At 41.7% G+C, this 24,206-nt stretch overlaps 2 protein-coding genes across 2 annotated transcripts; one reads left to right on the top strand and one right to left on the bottom strand.

Annotated features, from left to right (window-relative positions):
* Window positions 1-18,429: 18,429 nt before the first annotated feature.
* Window positions 18,430-19,512, bottom strand: LOC127101694 (uncharacterized). Its single transcript, XM_051039157.1, has one exon. The coding sequence runs from the start codon at window positions 19,510-19,512 to the stop codon at window positions 18,430-18,432; it is 1,083 nt and encodes a 360-aa protein (XP_050895114.1).
* A 309-nt stretch (window positions 19,513-19,821) lies between these two features.
* On the top strand, window positions 19,822-21,285 carry LOC127101682 (uncharacterized). The gene has a single exon (XM_051039151.1). It carries the CDS (start codon window positions 19,822-19,824, stop codon window positions 21,283-21,285), a length of 1,464 nt encoding a protein of 487 aa, XP_050895108.1.
* The last annotated feature ends 2,921 nt before the right edge of the window (window positions 21,286-24,206 follow it).

Genomic DNA, 24,206 nt, shown 5'->3' with positions numbered 1-24,206 from the left:
ACCCGAAAGGGCGGTCCAGGCAAAAGAGGGAGTGAAACAAACAACTTCGTCTAGCATAGTCGTTTGTACTTTAGATTTGACACCTGGATAATCTAAAAGCGGAGATCGGTTGGAAGCGTCTTGTTTCGGAAGGCAAAAAGCGCGGAGAGTCTTGAGGACATATGGGTTGTAACCGGGTTGGAACTCGATGAGATCACGGCTTCACATTGCCATTAGGATAGATTTTCCTTTTGTGCGCAATTACCTCTTTTTAGGGATTGCTTCATGTGTACTGCTCAATTACGAGCCATCTTTTTCAATCAATAAAATGCATATTCAGTCAAATAATTTTTTTTTTGTTTTCATTACCGCTTTGATTGCAAAAACATCTGTTTATTTTGATAAGAATCTTTGCATTTTGAAATGTAGGGGTCTCTTTCAATGCATGTTTAGAGGATTGAAACTTGAAATCTTATTCGGAAGGTAGAGTGACCTGGGTTTTGAAATTTTGGCGTGCCTGGGGCAAGTTTTATCTGACGATCTCTTTTGCAGGTGCTGTTGGTTATTTTCACTCACCTGAAGGTTGTGGTGCGAAGCGTTTCTTTGGACAAAAGATTCCTTTGAGGTCCAATCAGGGACGAGGAATTGAAGAATGGTGTAGAGACGACGAAAGAATTGTGACGATCCTAGAGGGTTAATCAAGAAGACTCTTCAAAGTCTGAGGACTCGAGAGTTGGTACGAATCTAAGGAGGTCGATTTTCTTGAAGTAGGGAGAAGTCGAGAATACAAGGTGATGAATCGGAAAAGACCGGAGGAGTCTGTGAGCTCTCAAAAGTGGACAATTGACACTGTGGTTAGATGGTGAATACCAGTGTTCGACGAGTCGACGGGTGTTCCGTGTCAAATATTCCGTATCTCCCCAGCGGGTTCGAGGTCGGTGTTCCCTCAGCGGCAAGGCCTGGAGGCTGCTGTTCCCCCGGCAGGGGTGTGCGTTGGTAGTTTTTCCCCAGTAAAGTCCCCCAAGCAGATCGACGTCAGTGGAGGTCATCCCCAGTGAGGGTTACTCTTGCCTCGACATCAGTGATATCCCAAGCAGGGTTGGAGATTGGAACACTATCGAGTTCCTCAACAGAGTTACTCGTGCCGTCCCCTGAGGGGGATGCTTTTTTATGCATTCATCATTTAGAGAAGCATAGCATATTGCGTAGCATTTCCATGGTTATGGAGCATTACGCTGTAAAACTCATGCATCAGCATTGCAAGCAGAAGCTAGTCTCGAGTCGTGGTTACCGTTTGAGAATTGGTTTAGCTGGTTGGTGAAGATGTTACTCTGAGGAGTTTGGTATCGTGATCTTGAATCAACAGTATTCCCCAGTAGTGCGATATTGGAGGAAGAGATTCCGTCGTTCGGAGATGGAAATGAAGAGTGGAGAACGTTACGCGATCAGCGCGGAGATTGGGGTCCACCAGGAGAAAAGGAAATGCTAGGCATTTTCTGGAGAACGGGGTTCAACTGAAGATGGAGATGGGAATTGAAGATCGTATCCGGGATGGGGTCCTCGGGATTGTCTTCTGATCATGTGTCACCTTAGACTTTGGCGAGGCCAACAGAAGTCGTTATGGGTGTCTTCAAGAGAAGAAATGCACATGTTACCTTCCTTTTGTGAAGGTCTACCCTCTGGTATGTCGCCATCAGAGTGGTGGTTGCCAACGAAATTATCACAAGAGAATGGAGAACGGGGTTCGAATGGAGAAAAGGAGATACGGGGTGTCTTCTAGAGAATGGGGTTCACAACGACAATCGAGAGTTATCGTCAGGCGACTGGGGTTCAAATGGAGAACGGGATTCATTGTGTTGGCAGCAAGAGTGATATGAAGTTGTCGGGGTTCAAATGCGGTGAACAGGGATCATCCGCACGAAAGAAAAATATTTGTGTAGGGGTCCAAGAAAAAAAATCAAAGAAGTTTTTGGGGTTCAAGAAAAGCAAGAAAAAATAATACAAAAAGAATAATTCCCAGCGGAGCGCAAATTGTTCGTTTGTTCTTGGTATTCAACCACTCTTCACCCTGATCATCTGAAAGCCGAGGCTGTTCATATCGACAGGTTCACAGTGGATTGAATAGGGGCCGCATCGAAGAAGTTTCCGACATTCAGGTCAATGCAACTTGTGGCATTCAGGCCAGGTTTCCGATATTCAGACCGAAGTGGCATTCAGGCCAATTTTCGGATGTCCAGATCGAAGAAGTTTCCGACGATCAGGTCGATGCAACTTGTGGCATTCAGGCCAGGTTTCCGTTATTCAGACCGAAGTGGCATTCAGGCCAATTTTCTGATGTCCAGATCGAAGAAGTTTCCGACGTTCAGGTCGATGCAACTTGTGGCATTCAGGCCAGGTTTCCGGTATTCAGACCGAAGTGGCATTCAGGCCAATTTTTCGATGTTCAGATCGAAGAAGTTCCCGACATTCAGGTCGAAGCAACTTGTGGCATTCAGGCCAATTTTTTCCGGTATCCAGACCGAAGTGGCATTCAGGCCAGTCTCTCGGTGTTCAGACCGATATTAATAATCTCATATCGTTCGATGCTCAGATCGAAATCATTTCCAGTATTCAGACTGATGAGCGGCATTCAGGCCATGGTTATTTCTGTGTTACCATTTATTTTGGTATCCAGGTTAACATTCTTTTTCGGTATTCAGACCGACTCTCACCGTACCAGACAGATTCTTCTTTCAAGACCACCTCTTTGCCGATTCTGACAGGCATTGTTACTTCACTTCACTCCAGTGCAAATTTTCAGGCTTTTATTGTATTCAATCCCTTGATACCTCGAAAGTGCGAAAGCCGCTGCTATCTTCTTTTCGGGTCTCCAGTTGATTGAATAGGGGCAGCTGTAACACCTCAAAATTTTCCCTCCTCTTCTTGAGACTAGTTTGGGGCATTGCATTTCATGTTTTAGGGCATTAGCCATTGCATTTTACATCTCATGGGAAACTGAGAAGGTCATCCTCCAAAGTCTTTTCAAAAGATGGAGAAGTTAGGTGATTCAAGCTTGAGGGTCTTTATGAATTGATCATCAACCATCTGAGGGTATGGGCTCCAATTAGGGTTTCTTGATTCTTCAAAGGTTTTGAGCATCATCTCATCTGCAAAGATATGTCACCATCATCATGGTTCTATCATCTTCAAGGGTTTCAGAGTTTATCCTCAAGTTCCTCTGGATTAGGGTTGTGACCTTTGGTCAACCCTAATCAATGCAGTTCTTCCAGCTAGGGTTTCTCAAAGAGATGAGATATTTTCTTGGGATGAGGATCACATGATTGTTATAAGGAGCTTACATGAACTAGGGTTTCATTTTGAAGCAATTTCACCAGGTGGTAGAGGCTCAAGTTGATCAAGACATTTCAAGGTCATCTGAGGACCAAAAGTCGACTGTGCGGTCAACTGAGGGCTATGAGGTGGGGAAATGAGTTGAGACACCTCAATCGTGTTCAAATGGGGTCTATTAATCATTCTAAACATCCATCTTGAAGATTCAAAGGTCATGGCAAAAGTTACTAAAAATGGAAAATGACCTATAATTCAAAGTTTCCAAATTTGGCAAGTTTTTGGTCCACTTTCAACTTGACTTTTCAATATCAAAGAAGTTTCAAATGGATTTTTGGGGAACATGAAAGTTGTAGATCTTTGTCTCCCCTTTCCAAAAAGTCTTAATTCATGTCCATATGATAAATGGTTGAGGAGTTATGGTCATCTGATCACAAAGTATGCATGGAAATTCAAAATGGCATAACTTTTGATACAATGCTTCAAATTGGTTCATTCTTTTTGCAAAATGCTTCTCATGTTTAAGACATCTCAAAATGACATTATTTGACTCAATTGTGCAAGCATAGCCTCAAGGGATTATGGTCAAAAGTCACATTATTTCACATTTGTTCTAAGGATGATATCATGCTACAAATCATAATTCACAAAGAACCAAGGCAAGGCTTCACTTCAGCCTTCTTCATAGACCATATTTGAGTGAAAATGAGCTTTTGCCATGCATGGGAGAAACGAGTATGTTCATTATTTCACACATGAACAAAATGAAGTAAATCTTCACCATTCATTTTTGGCTTAAGATACAAGCAAAGTGATCTTAAAATCCTAGCCCTTGGTTGTTCATGAGTGAATTAAAGCTCTAGCATGGGAGATCACACGTGCATTATGGCCATGGGAGGTTAATTTTCATTTTTTGCAATTGGTTTAATAACTCACTAATCATGTTTAGTGAAGGGATAAAATAATTATCAGTGTGATTAGCAAGGAGTATAAATAGGGAAACCCTAATTACAACTGCCATAACCACCATTTCAGATCTAGAATTCAAGAACTCTCTCAAAACTCTCTCTCTTCGAATTTGCATTTTCTTCACACAAACCTCAAAGATCATTGCATATTCTTGATCCTCATGCTTCACTGATCAAGAATCATCCATTGTTTGGTGCAATTCATCAAGATTTCGAGCAGCTCATGTGCATTATCATGATGGTGGAATTTGGAAATTGAAGCACATTCAAGAGGTTTCAGCCATTGCTTTTTGCTTAAAGCTTCAAAGGAGGTTCATAGGAGTGGATCTGGAGCAGCTGAGCTCGTGAGGACGCGTTTTCAGAGATCTCCAATTCAAGGTGACTTCAATTTCATTCTCTCCTTTTGTTGATTTCATGTTATAGAATGGAAGATCGTGTTGTGTAGATCACGAATATATGCTTAGAACTGAGAATGAGTGAGAATTGAGGACGTGGTGTTGACTGAAAGTTTGGATCTGGAAACTTTCTCTCTTCGATTTGAAAAACCTAGGGAGAATTAGGATGAACTAAGGTGATATTTGGAATCAGCATCGAAAATTTAGTGGAACAGTACCGGTTTGAGGAAATTCTGGAAATTTTCATGGTGGCGCCGCCGTGGGAGCCACTGTGTATTCATCAGAGAAGACGACCGGAGCGGAGCTCCGGCATCTGTGTTAATGGCTAGGGTTTGGTGATTGCACGCCATGTGGCCTCATGCGTGGAAGATTGATTGGAGGAGAGCGCTTTGACCAAAGTCACGCGTGCATGGACTGCTGATTGGGGAGGCTGACTAGTTTAATGAAACGCTGCGTTTCATTAGTTCGAATGTGGAGCGTTGATTGCATATGCGCGCCAGATCCAAGGGCCAACGTTTTTTCGGAGTTTATTCAAATTATTCTCTTTCCCTCCATTTTTATTTTATATTTCATTTATTTTGGTCAGTTTGTTTAATTCATTAAATATACAAAAATTGTCCAATTGAGTCCCAATTTTTTTTCATTGTTTTGTATTGATGTCTACTTTTATGGTGTTGAACTCAAGAATTGTTGATGTTTGGATTTTTATGTGGGAATTTTTGAATCAATGTTGTGCAAAATTGACCTAGTGCATTCAATGCATTGTGAAATCCTATATTTTGAATTTTTTGACCCAATTTTTTGCATAGATTACATTCATACATGACATGAATTATTAGTCATTGGTTTGGATTTTTTCTCACATGTTATCATCATTTTTTACACATGGAGAAAAATGTGACAATTTGTGTCACATTTTTGACATTGGATTGGTGCATTTTTGTTCACATAGCATATTCATCATTCTGGACTTGATCTTTTGCATATTGAACATTCATGGCCTAATGAAATTATACAAAAAATCCCAAAGTCATTGCATGCATTTCTGATTTGATATGAAATTTCTATGTTGGAAGTTCATTTTGTGCATATTTTTGGTCATTACATTACATAGACCAGTTGAGGCACTTGATTATCGATTTGATGCTGGTCCTTTTGAGGACATTGGAGGGAGTGTTTGAATGTGTGATGTGCAAAAGGATGGGTTCTAGATTGGTCATTTGGTTAGGTTTTGAGTCTTGTACATAAACTAACTTTATTTTGTTGTTTCAGGTGGATACTCATCATTGATGATTGGGTTTGTTCTCACCTTGTGAGATACAAAATGCATTGAGTTCTGACCAATTTTTGTTTTGTAGGGTTTTAATTGATGTGGTGAGCTCATGAGCTTGTTTGAGTGCTAGGGCACTAATGCATTGAATTGTGTAACTGTTAGAGGGTTTCACTGCTTGTCTTCTGGTTTTATGACTGAAGTACTGACTGTTTAGTCTTTGTACAGGTACCTTAGTTGCTTACTTGCTTTAGATCTTGCTTGAGCATTGGATTATGGTTGACACATCACTCAGGTAGTTAGCTTCTTACTTCATGTAGTCTGAAGTCCTGTCACCTTTTTGGCTGGCATTTTGCTGGCAAGTCCTCCTTTAGAGGCTCTGTTTGTGTTTGTTTAAAATTGTTCCCAAAGACCTCCAAGGAGAGGCATGTGATATTTGATAAGACCTCCAAGATAAGAGGCAATTGACGGATAAAAGGGATTAGCAGTCGATCCCCCGTTATTCAGTGTGTCGTTCTTTATGCTCGCACTACGTGCTGATGCTCCTGAACATGTGCCCCAGATCTTTGTCCAGAGTCTGTCAAGTGGAAAAGGATCCCACTTTCTGGATCCCCACGCTTTCTGTGTCATGAGCTCACTTGGCCAGGGTTAAGAGCTATGAGGTCTCATCCTCATTACCATTTTGATCAGCTTCACCCTGACGTTCAATGTCAGTGGTTAAGAGCTACAGATTACCTCTTACAGTTTGGCTTGTTTGTCGAGGTTGATATGACCCCTCTTGACTAAAGCCCACCCATTGTTTGAGACTCTTGTATGGATATAGTGTGTGATGCTTGTTCACTTGTGTTGGTGTGGTTATTTGCTTTCCTATTCTCATCTCCATTTCTATAGGAGTCGTACGATTAACTTTTGAGGAAGTTGAACGTATGTAGAGTTTAGACTTGAGTTGACTCGCTTCTAAAGTGAGTTAAGTTCTTGTTAGAGACCTCAGCTTAGGGATATTTGATTGCATGACAACTATTAGGCTCGAGTCTTAGTCTCCCTATTAGTTTGTTATTTCCCCGATCTCTGGTTAGGAGAGTGTTTTACCCCTGGTAAGGGGAACTACGTCGCCCTGATTCTCATACCAGATGAGATACGTAGGCAGGAGGTTGTGAGCAATCTCTCCGGGCACCCTTTTTTCTTTGAGTCTGTTTGTTCACCCTTTTCTTTGTTTTCGCGTGTGTTCACCTTTATTCTCGAATTGTGTTTACCGTTTCGAGTCTTTTTGCTCACCCTTTTTGCTGGAGTTGGTATGAGTATCCGTTTGTTCAGCGTGTGTGTGAGTGGTATGTTCATACCTTGGGGGATTTCTTCTGTTATTAGTCGGGGTTCACTAGTTGGGGTTCACTTTGGTTACCTGTTATCTGTTCGGGGTTCATCTTTGGGGTTCATTTGTGACGATTGTTATTCATTTGGGGTTCATCTTCGGGGTTCATTTGTGACGATTGTTATTCAGATTGGGCTTCATCTTCGGGGTTCATTTGTGATGATTGTTATTCACTTGGGGTTCATATTGGGGTTCATTTTTGGGGTTCATCTGCAGTGACTGGTTATACATATTGGGGGGTTTATTCTGGATATTTGGTTACTTTGTTGGGGTTCGTTCTGATAACCTTTCCTTTTGTGTTCGCTGGTTAGCGTTTGTTATTGTTAGGAGTCGGGTGTAAGTCCATGTATTGACATTCTGTTTCCTGTTTGTTGATGTTGGGAGTCGGGCGTAAGTCCATGTATTGGCATTCTGTTTCCTGTTTTGGTGTTTTCTTTTGACGTCTCAGCGTCCCTTTTTGGTGTCTTGTTTCAGCGTGCTTTAGCTGAGCTACGAGTGCTCTGATTCTTCTCTGGATAGAGAAGATACGTAGGCATAGGATGCGATGTCCTAGCGAGCATGCCTCCTGTCCCCCGAACTACGTTGACTCTGATGTTTGTTTCTGACAAACTACGTAGGCCCAGGATGCGACATCCTGCCGAGTCCACTTCCTCCGTCTTCTTTCTCTCCCCCACCTGTTTATCATTCCAATTTGTGTAGTTTCTTTGAGCAGTTTATTAGCAGCAACCCTTTCTTTTCCTTTGAGTTATCTTTTGAGCGTGGATCCCGTTGAGTATGGCGGACGTGAGGGGTGCTAACACCTTCCCCTTGCGTAACCGACTCCCGTACCTTGTAATCTCTAGTCGTAAGACCGTTCCTTTCCCTTTCTTAGGTTAGTCTTGCGCTCCCTTTCCGTCATAGGATGAATAGCGTCCGTGGCGGCTCTGTATTTTCCCCGCCGGTTGTTTTTCGCGTTGCGACAAGCGTAACCAGTCAGCTTCGTAGGTTTAACACTATAAAAGCTCACTTGTCATTTCTCTCTTTCTTTTCACGAAAATCTCCATTTTCCATCTAAGTTCATCTTCTTCAACTTCTCTGAAAACGCTTCTTCTTCCCTAAAACCCTAATTCTTCAAAATCTCCAAAACCCATTACAATGTCTTCTGATAAACAACAAAAGCAATCAAAGAATATCAAAGGTGCTGAATCCTCAAAAAGTTCTGCTTCCCAGAACATTCCAACTAGCACAACCATCACTGTTGGGGACCGGGAATACATCACTGCTCCAAAACTTTTGAAAGAACAGAAAGCAATTTTTGCTTCTCAGGTAATGGTTCCTTCCTTACTTTCTGGAAATGCTTTAGGGTTTTTAGGCCCATTAGTATCTAAAGAACATTTAGAAAAATGTGCTTAGTTTTTTCCCTGTCATCATACTACTAAATCCATAGCCAACAAAACCGTTTCCTATAGAGATAATGAGGATCTAAACCAGAGAGAGGCTTTTCAACTGGATTTTATCACTAATAGTTTCAGACCCTTTAGGTCTTGTCCAACTCTAGACAAATCCTATCTAGCTTGGTTAACAAAAGTTGAGAAGAAGAAAGCTTCATTTTGGAAAGAATTGGGTATTTTTGACCTAATCCAGATGTCGAAGTTGGCATTCAGTTACTGTCAGCCTTTATTATTATCCAACCTATATTTTTGGGATAACACATATAACACTTTTCATCTCCCTTGTGGAATGATGACTCCCACACTTTTCGACGTAGCTGCCATTGTTGGACTTTCTCCGACAGGAGAAACCTTCGACCCCTACCAAGACTATGAAAACTTGATTCACTTCAACGTTAAGCATGCTTCGTTTAGTACTTACATTAATCTATATCACGCTGATGGGGAAGAAGTTTCTGATATAGAACATATAACATTCTTAGGTCTATGGTTGTCCAAGTTCTTCTTTTGCTGCAAATCTTTACAAGTTGCTAAGAGATTTTTAATGCTCGTTAACCAATTGCATGCGGGTCGAAGAGTGTGTTTGAGTGAACTCTTATTGGCCAGTTTGAACGAAAGTCTAGGATCGGCTAGTGCTAAGCTAAAGGAATACGAAACTGGTACCAATTTATTACTATCTGGGCCTTATTGGCTTCTTCAATTGTGGTTTAATGCCACTTTCGAATCCTGTTTGCCAACACGAGGAAACTTCGAAGAAAATGCCCCAGAGATAATAAATCGAAGCATTGAGGGCACCAAACTCCTTCGACTGACTCTAGCTGATGATGTTGACAAATTACAAACTTCCCTCATCAAATACACCTTGATGTTCTCGGAGCGTTACCATTTCCTTCCTTCGATAGCTCCTTTTGCCAGTCGAACCCATGATCCTTCCTGGTTTAGTGCCTCGCTCGAAGACGCTGTGAAAAATGCCAACACAGAGATCGAAGACATATGGCGTGCCTTTCTCCTCCAAAGGTTGCTTGTTTCTAGGATTTTACTAGTAAAGAGCCATGTGTGTCTTTTGGCTTATCAGCCTAATTTTGTCTCTCGATAATTTGGGTTGTGTTAACTTATCCCTGTTTCTTTATTCAAACGAAAGCGCGAGATCTGCTGTGCAGGGACTGAATGGAGCGCTTGAGACATTGCCATCCACAAAGAGTTCCATGCAAATTTTGCTGAATTCCAATTAATACCTTACCAACCGTCGTTCTACTCCACCAATGGTTTTGCCACTTGGTGGACAAATTTCTATTCCCAGAATATGTTTTCTACTGCTGAAATCAAAGAACGTATAACGAAGGCCTTTTCATCTTTGCAGGAAAACGTCCCCAAGGGTAAGCTTACTCATTCTGAAGAAATCCGAGCATTCCAAAAGTACTTTGAAACTGTCTATGACCCAACGAACCTTGTTGGAACCGTTTGTGATGCAGCGCCAAATTTAAAAGAAAAATTTGAAAAGCAGATTGCCAAAAGAAAATCTCTCAAAGCTGTAAAACCTGAATTGAAATATGATTTGGCCTTTGAGTGCGAACCACCCAAATTTCCAAATTTACCCAGTGCAGATTTTGCATTGTCATTTTTCCCCCTTACCCAAACTAGTTTACATGTGGGAATATTTTTAATGAACTGAAAAATGACCAACCAAAACCTGCTAAAAGAGTAGTTGCATCCAAACATACCTTAGACAATTTCAAAGGCTTTCTTCACTTCGACTTAGCTGCAGTGAAAATTACTTCTCCGACATGTGAAGGTGTGGAATGTTTGGATTTCTTGGTTTTACAACTCCCTTTTGTCTTTTAGCCAATCTTTTAAACATTTGCATGTTTCGACTAACTCACATCCTTCTTTAGCCGTCGAAAGGAAGGTGGCGAAGAAAGAGAAGCCTATGGTGAAGGCTAGTTCAAATACTGCTTCCAAGCCAACTACCTCTTCAAGCCAGGGAATGCCTTCTAGTGTTGCTCCAGAAAAAACGAAGAAGAGTTCAAAGGTATTACATCAAATAACTTCTTTGTCTCTTTTGTATTTTTCTAATTATTTATAATTTTATTTTTCAGGGGAGTGGAAAGCCTCATTTGACACCCAAGAAAAGAAAAGCCTCTACTGCTAATATAAATCTTGTCAAAGATGATGAAGAGGATACTCCTCCAACTCCACTCAAGAAAAAATAGAAGATAAATAAGGCAACAGTTGCCCCTTTCCAACCAAATAAACAACAAGGTGTCGAAACCACCATTCTCCCTCCTCTTCCAAAGAAAACTCCATCCCAGCCTTCTGGTGGCGCAGCACTGGAGCACATTGGGAGCAATGCCTCCGACCCTGAGGCTCAACAGGTATACTTTGACCTTAAATGTTTTATCTTTCGACAAACTCATACTTTATTCTAACACTTTATTTTCAGGACAAAGCCACCACTCCCTCATTTCTACTGCCAATCAAAGTGATCCTTCGAGCGGCATGAATCCATCTCCTCCTCCGACAATCAGTGGTGCTATCCAAAACAAAGGCTCTTCGACTGGAGCTCAAAATCTTGAAGCAGATAACGCTCAGAACGAAGAAGAAACCTCTTCTCCTGGTGAAGATGGTAAAAGAGATTCGAAGCACGTTGACGAGAAGGACTTAACAGAGAAAGAAGATTCTGAGGATACTTCTAGTAATTCTCCTGCTAGAGTTGCGTTCCCTTCAGATGATGCTGATGAGGATGATCAGGATTCAGATGAGATTGAGGGGTATTATCAGGAAGATGAAGACATGAATGTGGGAGAAGCTGATACTGAGGGAAATCAAACTAGAACTGGTAATTCCAGCATCGACACGGTCCCAAATCGAACTAAAGTTCGACCATCCATCACCCAGACTTCACCTATACCACTTACTGAGGAGGAGAAAAAAATCTTTAAAACAAAATGATCCCCTCAAGTATGTGAGGTTAATGATGGCTCAAAGAGAGTCTTCTTCAGAGCAAAGTATTTCTGGAGCTTCGACCCATTATGGTGCTAGTGCAAACGAAGCATCACATGACGAACTCCTTCAGCAGGTGAAGAAGGCAGTTTTTGATGTAAATCTCTTTGACGAATTAAGGAATAATGTGGGAGCGAGCTTTAGCATAAAGAAGCTGATAAGCAAGATTAACATCACTACTTGCCCCACTGATGTAGGTGAAGCCCTTATTGATATTCAGAACCTCATTGACCAAGTGTGTGCTGAATATCATAGGGAGGTGGATGCCAAAGCTAAGCTTCTATCAACTGAAAAAGCTCAAGCCACTGAGTTTGACAATGCCCTTCGAACTTCACAAGCTTCTGAGGAGTTAGTCGCTTCCAGAAAATCAGCCCAAGCAGAGTTCGACACTTACACTGCTTTGATACGTCTTTGGGAATCTCATATTGCAGAATTGCAGAAGAGGATTTCTGACGCTAAGGTGGAACAGGCTGCTATCCAAGGTTTGGATAGTACTGAAGCTGATGATCTGGCGAAGCAAAGCGTAGATAATGTCGAAAAGGATATGGCTATGAATGAAGATATTGCACGCCTCAGAGGGGTTCAAGCGGCTGTTCAGTATAAGACTAGTTTGGCGAATAAAAAATATAATCGGATGAGGGCCATCATTCCTTTTTGATTTCCTCTCGTATTTGCTTTATTCGACTCTTGTTTACTTGTAACTTGATTAAGACGAAAGCCATTTTGGCACATATTTGGAGTTTAAATATCTTCACCATTTTGGCTATGATAGTTCTTTACTTACTATGCTATTGTGATTCTAACTTCATGCATAAATGGTTTATAATTCTTTAAGTATTTTCCATTTACTTTTAGGATTCTTCGATCCTCTATTAGTTCTTCTATTTCGTATGCATTGTTTGAAAAGGCTTTTAAAATTTGAAAAGGTCCTTCACAATATGGAGACCATTTTCCTAATGCCTTATTCTTTCGATCCATATGTAATATAACTTTCTAAACTAAATCATTCATAGTGAAGGTTTTACCTTTGACCCTCTTATTGTATGCCCTTGCTACCCTCTCCTTCTGTCTTCTTAATACTTCTAACGCATGCAACCTTTCTACGTCCAAATCCACCAGCTCATTTATCATCATTTCTCAGTATAAGTCAGATGGAATTTCTCCTTGTCTTTGGATTCTCACTGATTGCAAGTAGATTTCGACAGGTAATACTGCATCATGTCCAAATGTAAGCTGAAAAGGTGTAGTGTTAGTGGCTTCTTTAGGGGAGGTTCGACAAGCCCAAAGCGCTTAGTCTAAAGTTTTGTGCCAATTTTTTGGCTTTTTTCCTACATGCTTTTTGATTAAACCAATTATTACTTTATTGGCTGCTTCGACTTGCCCATTGGCTTGAGCATAATAGGGTGTGGATGTTAACAGTTTGAAACCCATTTCCTTTGCAAACTCTTGCATCTTTCGACCAGTAAAAACTGATCCTTGATCTGTTGTTATACTTTCTAGGATTCCAAATCTGTATAAAATTTACCTTTGAATGAACTCGATAACAGTTTCTTGATCCACATTTACTAAAGGTACTGCTTCGACCCATTTAGTGAAATAGTCAATTCCTATAAGTATGTATCTTTGACCTTTGGATGAATTGGGTCTAATTTCCCCAATTAGATCTAATGCCCATCCTCTAAAAGGCCAAGGCTTAATAATTGTATGAAGCTTACTTGCAGGAGCATGTTGAATTCCTGCATGTATTTGACATTCTTGGCAACCCTTAGCAAACTCTATACAATCTTTTAACATGGTGGGCCAATACATTCCATATCTGAAAAGCAACCATTTCATCTTATGGCCTGCCTGGTGTGCTCCACAAGTTCCACTATGTACACTAGATAATGCCAAGTAAGCTTCGCTTTCTCCTAAGCATTTCAACAGGATCCCTTCAGGGGTTTTCTTGAATAATTCATTCCCTATCAACACATAAGATAAAGCCCTGTACTTGGTTTTTCTTTCTGTATCTGTCGAAGGATCCTTAAGATAATTAATAATTGGATTCCTCCAATCTGTATCTATTAAGGTATCAATGGCCAATACTTCAAACTCCTCTTTGTTGGCATATCCTAACTGGGTGCTTTCCAAATCTGTCAGAGACAATCTGGAAGCCATTGCCTTTCCTCTTACTTCGACAAGTTCTTCTAGCTTCTCTTTTGAAATTCTATATCCTGAAGCTATTTGTGCTAAGTCATTAGCCTCTTGGTTTTTTATTCTAGGGACGTGTTTTATGTCGATGTATTCGAATTTTTTGAGTAACCTATTTGCAATGACGAAGTACATAATCAAATTTTCTTTTATACATTTGTACTCCTTCGTCAGTTGCTTGATTACTAATTCTGAGTCTCCTTTAATTTCGACCCTAGTTGCCCCCAATTCCAACAAAGCCTCAAGTCCTGCAATAAGGGCTTCATATTCTGCTTCGTTGTTAGAACAAAGGGGACCTTCAATTGTATATTTGAGTTTTGTTGGAATTTCTTCAGGAGAAATTAACATTATCCCAACCTCACTTCCATCCTTATGAGTGGAACCGTCGAAGAATAATTTCCAAGGTTTCAACTCAACTTGAAGTTGAGGATTTTCGACCACTGCATGGTCTACAATAAAGTCTGATATTATTTGTCCCTTCATTGCCCTTAAAGGAATAAAGGTTAAAGAGTATTCAGTGAGTGCTAAAGCCCCTTTTCCAATTCGACTGTGCATTATTGGCTTAGATAACATATACTTGATGACATCAAAATATGAAGAGACGTGTAAATCAATAGGTTTTATATAATACTTGAGTTTAGTACAAGAGAAATGCAAACAAAGACACAACTTTTCTATTGAAGTGTATATAGTTTCTGCATCATTTAAAACCCTACTAAGATAATAAATGGCTCTTTCGACGCCATCTTCATTCTCTTGCGCCAACATGCTACCCATGGTAGTGTCGAAAGCTGATATATACAGTCTCATAGGCTTCTTTCCACATGGTGGTGCCAAGATAGGAGGATTGAAAAGATAATGTTTGGTCTTGTCGAATGCCTTTTGATGCCCGTCATTCCATTCGAACTTCCCTTGTTTCAGGCGCAGAAGGGGAGAGAAGGCTTGAGTTCGACCACTTAAATTCGAAATGAATCTTCTTAGGAAGTTTATCTTTCCTAATAATGATTACAATTCTTTCTTGGTTGATGGTGCTTTGGTCTCCATAATAGCCTTCGTCTTGTTCTGATTGATTTTTATCCCCTTTTTGTGGACCACAAAACCCAGAAAATCTCCAGCCTGCACAAAGAATGCACACTTAAGAGGATTCATTTTTAAGCCATGTTTTCTCATTCTTTCGAATGATTGGCTGAGATGGGTTAGATGATCTTCATCTGACGTAGATTTTATCACAATGTCATCTATGTACACTTGCATAAATGTCTCTATATAATCATGGAATATAGAATTCATTGCTCGCTAGTAGGTTGCCCCAACATTTTTTAGGCCAAAAGGCATAACTATCCACTCATAAGTGCCTATTGCCCCTGGACATCGAAAAGTTGTTTTAGAAACATCCTCTTCTGCAATGAAAATCTGGTTATAGCCAGAATATCCATCAAGCATGCTGAGATATTCATAGCCCGCGGCTGAGTCAATCAGCATCTCTGCCACAGGCATTGGATACTCATCTTTAGGAGTTGCTGCATTTAGATCACGAAAATCTATACATACTCGCAAAGAGCCATTTTTCTTGATAACATGCACTATATTTGCAATCCAATCGACATACCTTGTGGTCCTAATGAAATTGCAACGAAGAAGTCTTTCGACCTCTTTTTTGATCTTTGAGAGGATTTCTGGGGCGAATCTTCTTGGAGTCTGCTTGATGGGCTTCTTGCCATCCTTGAATGGCAGCTTTAATTCGACCAAATCCCTCTTCAAACCAGGCATCTCGTCATAATCCCAAGCGAAGCAATCTTTGTTTTTTCTTAGCAATTCAATGACTCTCACTTTCAACTTGGGGTCTAGTTTAGCGCTGATGTAGGTAATTCTTTTTGCACTTCCATTTCCGAGATCAATCTCTTCAAGAGGATCTTGCGCTAACATCTTTGCACTTGATGTTACTGGATCTTTTTCAAATCCCAGAGGCTCTTCGTCGTAGATGGCATCTAACCTCTGTTCTGTTGGTTCCACAGGTACTTGTTCGTCAGGGGTTTTTGGTTTAGAGTACTCCCCAATTCCTGTATTATAGATTTCACCATATGTGGCTTTGTTAGCCATGTTTGTTATCTTGGCTTCGAGAGCCGCTTGTCTTTTGTTCTCAGCCATGTAGGCCGAAATCCTTTCGAGAAAAGAAGACTCAGTCATAGTACAGGTCTTCATCCCAGCCTGTTGGTCGTATTTCAGATGATTCCCCTTCTTCTGGGTCTCCCATAATCTCCTTATCCCACTGAAAGCCATTTGGGTGGAGAGTCAAGAAGTACAAGGCATTTTTATTTCGGTCGTATCCTTCTTCCGCGGGGTAGCATGGTCCTATGTGAGCCAAGTTCTTGTCGAAGTTTCTCTTGTCCACATGGTTTACTTCTACCATGAAGTAACTTTGGTCAGCTTCAACATTCTCTACCACACCATCTTCTCTCCAGATGGATATTCTCTGATGCATGGTCGAAGGGACTGCCCCTATTCCATGTATCCATTCTCTCCCTAGTAGTAAGTTGTAATTTGCTTTTGCAGGTATTACCATAAACATCGTTGGTCTTGTGATTGACCCAACAGTCAGGTCCACTTGTATGACGCCCAGCGTCTGTCCTATCTTACCCTTATAATTTGAGAATACCATGTTGTGAGGTTTCACATTAGTGTCGAACATACCTATCTTTTTAAACATGAATTGGGGCATCAAATTGACTGTTGCTCCTCCGTCCACTAAGACTTTATTCATTCCCACCTGTCCAACTTTGGCGCTAATGTATAGGGGCTTGAGGTGACTCTGCATCCCCCAGTGAGGCCTTTCGAAAATAGCGTTCTGCTCTTCGACAGTGCCACTGTTCAAAACATAGTAACATATTGGTTGATGCTTCGCCATCTCCGCAACATCCGCTTCCTCATTATCTTCAACCTCTGTTTCCTGGTTATATTCGTACGACAGGACTGAGACTACGTTGCAATTCATATTAACATAAGACATTCCGTCGGACTCGAAGTCGTCAGTGAGCATTTCCTCCTCTCTTACTTGTTCCTTTTGAAACTTCTGACTTATGTTTTCATCTGGAAACAACTTCCTTCCTACGGATGGTTTGGTCGAATCCATGACATTTGGGGGAACCTTGACGCTGCTGGATTCTCCAGTCTCTTTTAGGTTCATCTCTCTTTCTGCCTTCCTCATCCTCTGATGTATTCTCCACTGGGATCTTGACATAGGATTTTTTCCTTTGTAATTTTCTATCCTGATAGCCTCTCTCTTGGATGCCTGAAATTGTTTTCTGTATGCCCAAGAGGTTCTTCCTCCATCCTCGAAACTTCTCCACTTTCCTTTCTTTGGTCCCGCCTGAGTCCATTTGTCCTCAGGGACTTCTGCTGGAAGTTTAAACATAACTCTTTTCTCCCTTGGGTGAGGGCTATCTGGCCTCCTAGGCGCTCCCCTCTTGTCGAAGCTGTACATGTTTGGGTTACCTCCATGTCCTCCCAACCTTGGTCATATGGGATTCTTTCGAATGCTTCGGCTAATTCTCTGTTGTACACTGCCCCACACCTAGGACACATCAAGCATTCTATTTCATATTTGTAGCAACGCACAATGAAACCAAAAAGGCTTTCTCCTGGCGTGGGACACACCTTCTGTAATTGGCTTTCCTTCCTCCAATTTCTCTTGGTCTTTGTTCATTGCCATCTCTCGTAATCCATAGCCACCCTTCGAGATATCCTGATGTTGCATCTTGGGCACAACAAAATTTCAGCATTCTTTTTGTGACATCTCCAGAGATATTCACGTAGGCTTTCGTTGGCTTTGGGATAACCAAACTTTATCCCTTCTTGTTCCATCTTCAAACATTCCTCCAATTCCTCCTTTTCTTGGGGGGGGGGGGGGGGGTTGCTTCAGATCTACCATGTTGACACCTAGACTGGCTCCATCAGTGATTGAGATTTCCTCGAATTTCTTTCTAAGGCCCTCAGTAGCCTCGGTTGCTTTCCCCTTGAGACCTTCAGTGGCCCTTGGTTCGACGTTAGCAACCTGTTTACTTTGACAGAGATTCCAAAGGAAACATCATTACTTAGGCCATCATTAGCCTGCTTTCCATCCAGCGTATAGCCTCCAGTTCTTGTTGCTTTTACAGCCTCCACTTCCCCTACGTCAATCATGTTGATTTTGACAGGTTCAACATAGTTTGTCTCAGCAATGTTGAGGGGATCAGTATCAACCTTCATCTGGTTTTTCCCTTTGTCAGCGAACTTGAGGCGGCCATCCCTGATTGCATTCTGAATAAGATCCCTGAAAAGAAAGCATTGTGAAGTTTTATGGCCTAAAAAATTGTGATAGTTACAGAAGCCTATTTTCTTTCATTGTTCTAACGGAGGAATTTTTGTATTAGGAGGCACTATCATTTGGCCATCTTTTACTAATAAATCGAAGATCTCGTCACATTTGGTAACATCAAATGTGTAAGTCTTTTTGGGAAATCTATCATTCTTTTTCAGTTTCGACAGGGTTTCTGCCATTCAAAGGTGTAAGTAATTTGCAGGCATATGGTGGTGCTTCTTTTAATTCAGCCAAATCTACTTCGAATTCCTCAAGACTATAAGGATCTTCAGCGTTTTCAGACTCTCCGTCTTCGAATTCGACATAAGCAACCCTCTCTTTCTTATAATTCTTATTCGCTCTGGCCTTTTCAGATTTTAAGCGTTCGACCTGTCGAACCCTATCTGCTAATTGGGCCATGTCTCTTAGATGCTGGGTATCTAACTTTTTCCTGATGGAATAGTCTAAACCTCCAGCGGCCATTTCGACCAACTCGTGTTTAGGCACTATTGTAAAGCATCTAGATTTCAACAAACGGAACCTATTTAGATAATCATCTATAGGTTCGGTGAATTTTCTTTTGATGCTGGCTAACTCCTTAAGACTTATCTTAGTTTGGCCCATGTAGAATTGTTCATGAAACAATCTTTCTAACTGGGGCCAAGCATCTATGTAATTTGGTGGAAAAGTTGTAAACCACGTGAAGGCGTTCTTTGTTAAAGAACTAGGGAAATATTTCATCCTTAGGTTCTCACTGTTCTCCAAATCCCCTACCTCAGTCATGTATCTGGCTATGTGCTCTATAGTGGATTCACTAGTATCCCCTGAGAATTTGGTGAACTTAGGGATTTTACAACCCCTTGGTAATTCTGTTTGCAGGACATATTCTGATAAAGGAGCGGAATAATTTGGCCGTCGAAGTCCTGTATTCAGACCATTCTGGGCCATGATTCTCTCTATCATACTGGTTAAGTCATTTTCCATCATGTTTTCCCGCCTGACCCTATGAATTACTTCGCCTGCATCCTGGTCTCTATTAACCATTATCACTCTCCTAGGTTGTTCTTCAGGGACTTCCCGTCGAATTGGTTGTTGTTCCAATCTTGCCCAAATGACTCTTTCGTCAGGGGCTTGCCTTTGTGGTCGAACCTGATCTATCGCTGGTTCTTCTCCCTGGATTATAACCTGGTTTGGCCTGCGTCGAACAGCAGATTGTGGGGCGCCTAGGAAATCATCTATGCGTCCCATCTGCGCTGACAGTTGTTGGTATGTTTGGGCATTGTTAGTGTTTGTCCTATTCACATTCTGTATTAAGGGAGAAAAAATGGTATTCATTTCTCTGGCCAGAACTCCTAGACTCTACCTACCTTGATACTCATGTTGTGTCGAACTTTTGAACCTGCAACAAATGGAAGATACAGATTATTCAGAACATATCAGAGTTTTGAATCTATGTGACTTATATCATCCCATCATTACATTATCATTCATCATGACAATTTCTTTGCATATGCATTTCTTTTCCAGGAATCCAAGAGTCCAGTTTGTTGACTAAGCATGAATCCCGAGAGAAAGAACATTCACAATTACAAATTTGTGGAACCTCATTTGGTTGCCTTGAGAGGACTAGGGGCACGTCTAGATCTTGGACACAAAGACGATTTCAAGACGTCCTATGGCAACCTTTTGGGAATCCTGAACACCGAAGTCAATACCACTGTTGTGCACACTCTGGTGCAATTCTATGATCCTTCGCTGAGATGCTTTACATTCCAATATTACCAGTTGGCACCCACATTCGAAGAGTATTCACACATTCTGGGTATTAGGATCAAGAACCAGGTGCCTTATGTTCGCACTAAGGAACTTCCCAAATATCAAGACCTTGCTGAAGCTCTCCACATAGGGAAGAAGGAAGTGGAACTGAACTTGAAACCTAAAGGTGGAATTCATGGCTTCACCTCAAAGTTTCTAGTGGACAAAGTTATTACCTTCTCCGAAGCTGGAAGTTGGACGAATTTCAACGCCAATCTAGCTCTACTAATCTATGGGATCGTACTACTTTCGAACATGGAAGAATTCGTAGATATGGCTACTATTCACATCTTCCTAACTCATAATCCTATTACCACTCTTCTTGATGATACTTACTACTCCATCCACGTGAGGACCCAGAAGAAGAAAGGAACCATCGTCTTCTATAATCCTTTGTTGTATAAATGGTTTATTTTGCATATACCTAGCAAAGGCCCTTTTGTTGAAAATAAAGACAACTTGAAGTGGTCCCAGCAGATCATGTCCTTGAACGCCGAAGACATCTCTTGGTATTCTCGAATCTACAACAACGTCAAGCTCATCCTCAACTGTGGTGATTTTCCTAACGTACCTCTTCTTGGTACGAAAATGGGAATCAATTACAATCCGAGGTTGGCATTACGACAGTTGGGATACCCCATGGTAGACAAGCCTGATCTCAAGGGTGTGGAAGGTTTCATCTTGTATGAAGGGATTGAAGATCCAGATTTAGTCAAGAAGATCGTCAAGGCTTGGGGAGCAATAAGTACTCAAGGGAGAGCAGAAATAGGTAAGAAGAATTGCATATCCAAAGAAGCTTACGCCAAATGGGTAAAAGACAAAGTTGGGGAGATTTTGCTGCCATTTTCGCCTGAACCATCCATGAGCGTCAAGCCTCTTGAGCCAATAATCCATCAAACTTCTAAAGTCGATAAATTGAAAAGAGTTATCAAATCCCTAGTGAGAGAGAATGTTGATCTCAAATATAGACTTGGTAAGATCTTCTTGGAGAAAGAAACTTTGAAGTTCAATTTGAATCAGAAAAGAGATAGGGTGCGTCAAGTAGATGATGAGGTGCAAACAGAGGTATTCAAAAGAATCAAAGTGGGTGACACACTCAAGGGAACTTATTCCAGTTTGACAGCCAAAAAGAAACAGGTAGCCGAGACTCAATACCAGGCTTGCAAAGCAGAGCTTAATTACAAAGAACAGGCCAAGAAGCTCTGAAGTCTTCTAGAAGCTTGTAGGAAAGAGATGAAGGATGAGCAAAGCCGTACAAAGCAGCTAGAAGTCACTCTCCGGCAGAATCAATATGAGCTAAACCAGTGACTTAAGGAGATCCGCGAGATAAAAGAGCAATCACACAAGAACCTGGAAGATACCAGCCTACTCCCACAAATGAATGGACATCTTGAAGATCTCCCCAACCAGGAGAAAACAGTTGTGAGAAGCATTTCAAGCGAACCTGATCACGACCTACCATCTGAAGGGAGTACAATGTTGGGAAAATGGGGCGCATGCTTGTCCTCGAATTCTCAGACTTATTATGAGGAGCTATTGTCAAGATGTTTTTGAATGTTGCTCTTTAATCTTGATTTGCAATTCACTCTTGTTTCTAGGGTCGATGTTGAGACTCTTGTAGCCCAGCGGGCAGCTCATTGATATGTACTTGTATTCCACTTTCTTGATATATGAATAAAAGAGTTTCTTTGATATTGGCTTCATAAACTATCTCTCTTTATGCTTTGTATTTGCTTATGTCGATAAAAAAAACTCACGGATTCCTTGAAAATGTCTTCTTCTACAAAAAATGAATATAAAATAAATAAATATGCATATCAATCCTTTTTTGCATACATGCATGCATTCACGCATTTATTTGTCACAAGCCTCCAGAAAACAAAATGCTTACTCTCGCCATCTTTCCACAGCAAAAATGACGACTCGTCATCACTATTTCACTCGTGCAAACAAAATCAAGATCATGGCTGACTTTGAAGCTGACAACGCTGTTGTCCGTGAATCACTCGCCCAAGTCCAGGGTTGAATGAACCTGTTCCAAGGCAACATGGAGGCCATCTTGGAGCTCCTCCAGACTCAGAGGGCTCATGCCTCTGCCAACACTGCTAATGACAACATCGTCCGTGCTGTTGGGGTGGCGAGTCCTGTTGTTACTGCCGGTGCTACTATTGAAACTCCGGTGGAGACCGTAGTACCGACTTTTGAGAACCGCCAACTGGTCCCTGCTGACACAAATAGGTTTGTTGCTGCCTATCCTTGGGGAATGCCCCAAAATTTTGCTGCTCACTTCACCAATGGGGGTGCTTTCTTCCCTCATCCAACTCTCGCCGCCACTACTACTGCTGGAAACCCTACCTTCCCGTGGGGCATCCCAAATGTTCAGACAACTCTGGTTGATGCTGCCAACCCTGAGGACGTGCAAGGTCAGGTTCCCCATGAAACTCCTAACGTTGAAGGTGAATACCGAGGCCCGCGCCTCCATTTTAAGATTCCCGCCAAAGCCGCTCAACCTGCGAGCGCAAATCAAAACGCTCCCTTCAGTTACCCTGGGGCAACCTTTGTGCCCATGATGACCTATGCACCCTCCAATTATGAACTCCAGTATGTGCAGACAGGGGCACCTTAGGCCCCCAATGCTCAGGCTGGAGGACAGTATCCCCACTTGGTGCACGCTGCTTAGACAGTGCCTCCGGGTTTCTCGTACCCGCCTCAAATATTGTTTGCTCTGAACATGCCTGCCTAGATAGCTCCTAAAACCTCTCGACCAGCCAGTCAGGTCACTCCTCTTGCTGCTGATCCGGCCAGACCTGCGGATTATCAGCTCTTGGACGACAGAATAAGGGCCATTGAGGGTTTCTCAACCTTTGGTATCGACGCTCGAGACCTCTGCTTGGTCCCGAACATGGTGCTCCCGCAAAAATTCAAGGTTCCAGACCTCCCGAAATACAAAGGCCTTAGTTTTCTCACAGTCACATCACCATGTACTGTAGGAAAATGGCGTCGTATATCGACAATGATAACCTTCTGATCCATTGCTTCCAGGATAGTCTGTCTGGGGCTTCCATAGATTGGTATATGGGTTTGGAACATACAAAGATCCGATCATGGAGGGACCTATCCGAGGCATTTTTGAAACAATACAAGAATAACCTTGATATGGCTCCGACTAGGCTTCAGTTATAGAATCAAGCACATAGATATAATGAAACCTTCAAAGAGTATGCTCAACATTGGCGTGAAATGGTGTCTAGGGCCCAACCAACACTATCTGATAACGAACTTGTAGATATCTTCATGGGTACACTCCAAGGGTTGTATTATGAGAAGATGATTGGGAGTTCGTCGATAAACTTTGCTGATATGGTAACTATTAGGAAGCGTAAAATGGGATGAAATCAGGGAAGATCACAGATACAACTGCTCCCCAGACAACGAACAAGAGGCCGCATGGGGGCTTCGTAAAGAAGAAAGACGGGGAAGCAAACGCTGTGACGGCGAGTGCCCGCCCTCAATATCAAATTCCGATGGCCCCTATGTCGTACTATCCGTATCTATATGTCGTTGCTGCTCAGTATTAACAACCTCCATTTCAGTATCAACCGCAGAAAGGCAATCAACAATCAGCACCCGCTCAGAGAAATCCGAACCAATAATATAATCGTGATAACAAAGGACAAAGTCGAGGTCAGAACAACCGAAACAATTTTGGTAATCGGCCCCAGATTGATAAGATTCCAGTACCGTAGGCAGAATTGGTGCCCTATCTGATCTATGTGGGGGCTATCGTACCAAAGGAAATACCTGTAGCCTCTCCTTCATTCTGCCCTAACCATGATCCTAACGCTTTATGCGCTTATCACGTCGGGTTCATAGGGCATTCTATAGAAGATTGTTGGGCACTCAAATACAAAATCCAAGATTTGATCAATCAAGACATCCTGACCTTCTCTGAAGAAAAACCCAATGTGAAGACGAATCCTATGCCGGATCACGGTGGCGCAACAGTCAATGATGTGGTCGAAGAGGAAACTACCGAATCCATACTAAGGGCCGAAGAGGTAAAGACTCCGATGTCAGTTGTGTTATAGAGACTTCAGCAGTTTGGGTTTCTAACAGGTATACATGAT

The sequence above is a fragment of the Lathyrus oleraceus genome, chromosome 1 (assembly GCF_024323335.1).
Source record: "Lathyrus oleraceus cultivar Zhongwan6 chromosome 1, CAAS_Psat_ZW6_1.0, whole genome shotgun sequence".
NCBI classification, from domain to species: Eukaryota; Viridiplantae; Streptophyta; class Magnoliopsida; order Fabales; family Fabaceae; genus Lathyrus; species Lathyrus oleraceus.
This window is presented reverse-complemented; position numbering and strand designations above follow the sequence as displayed.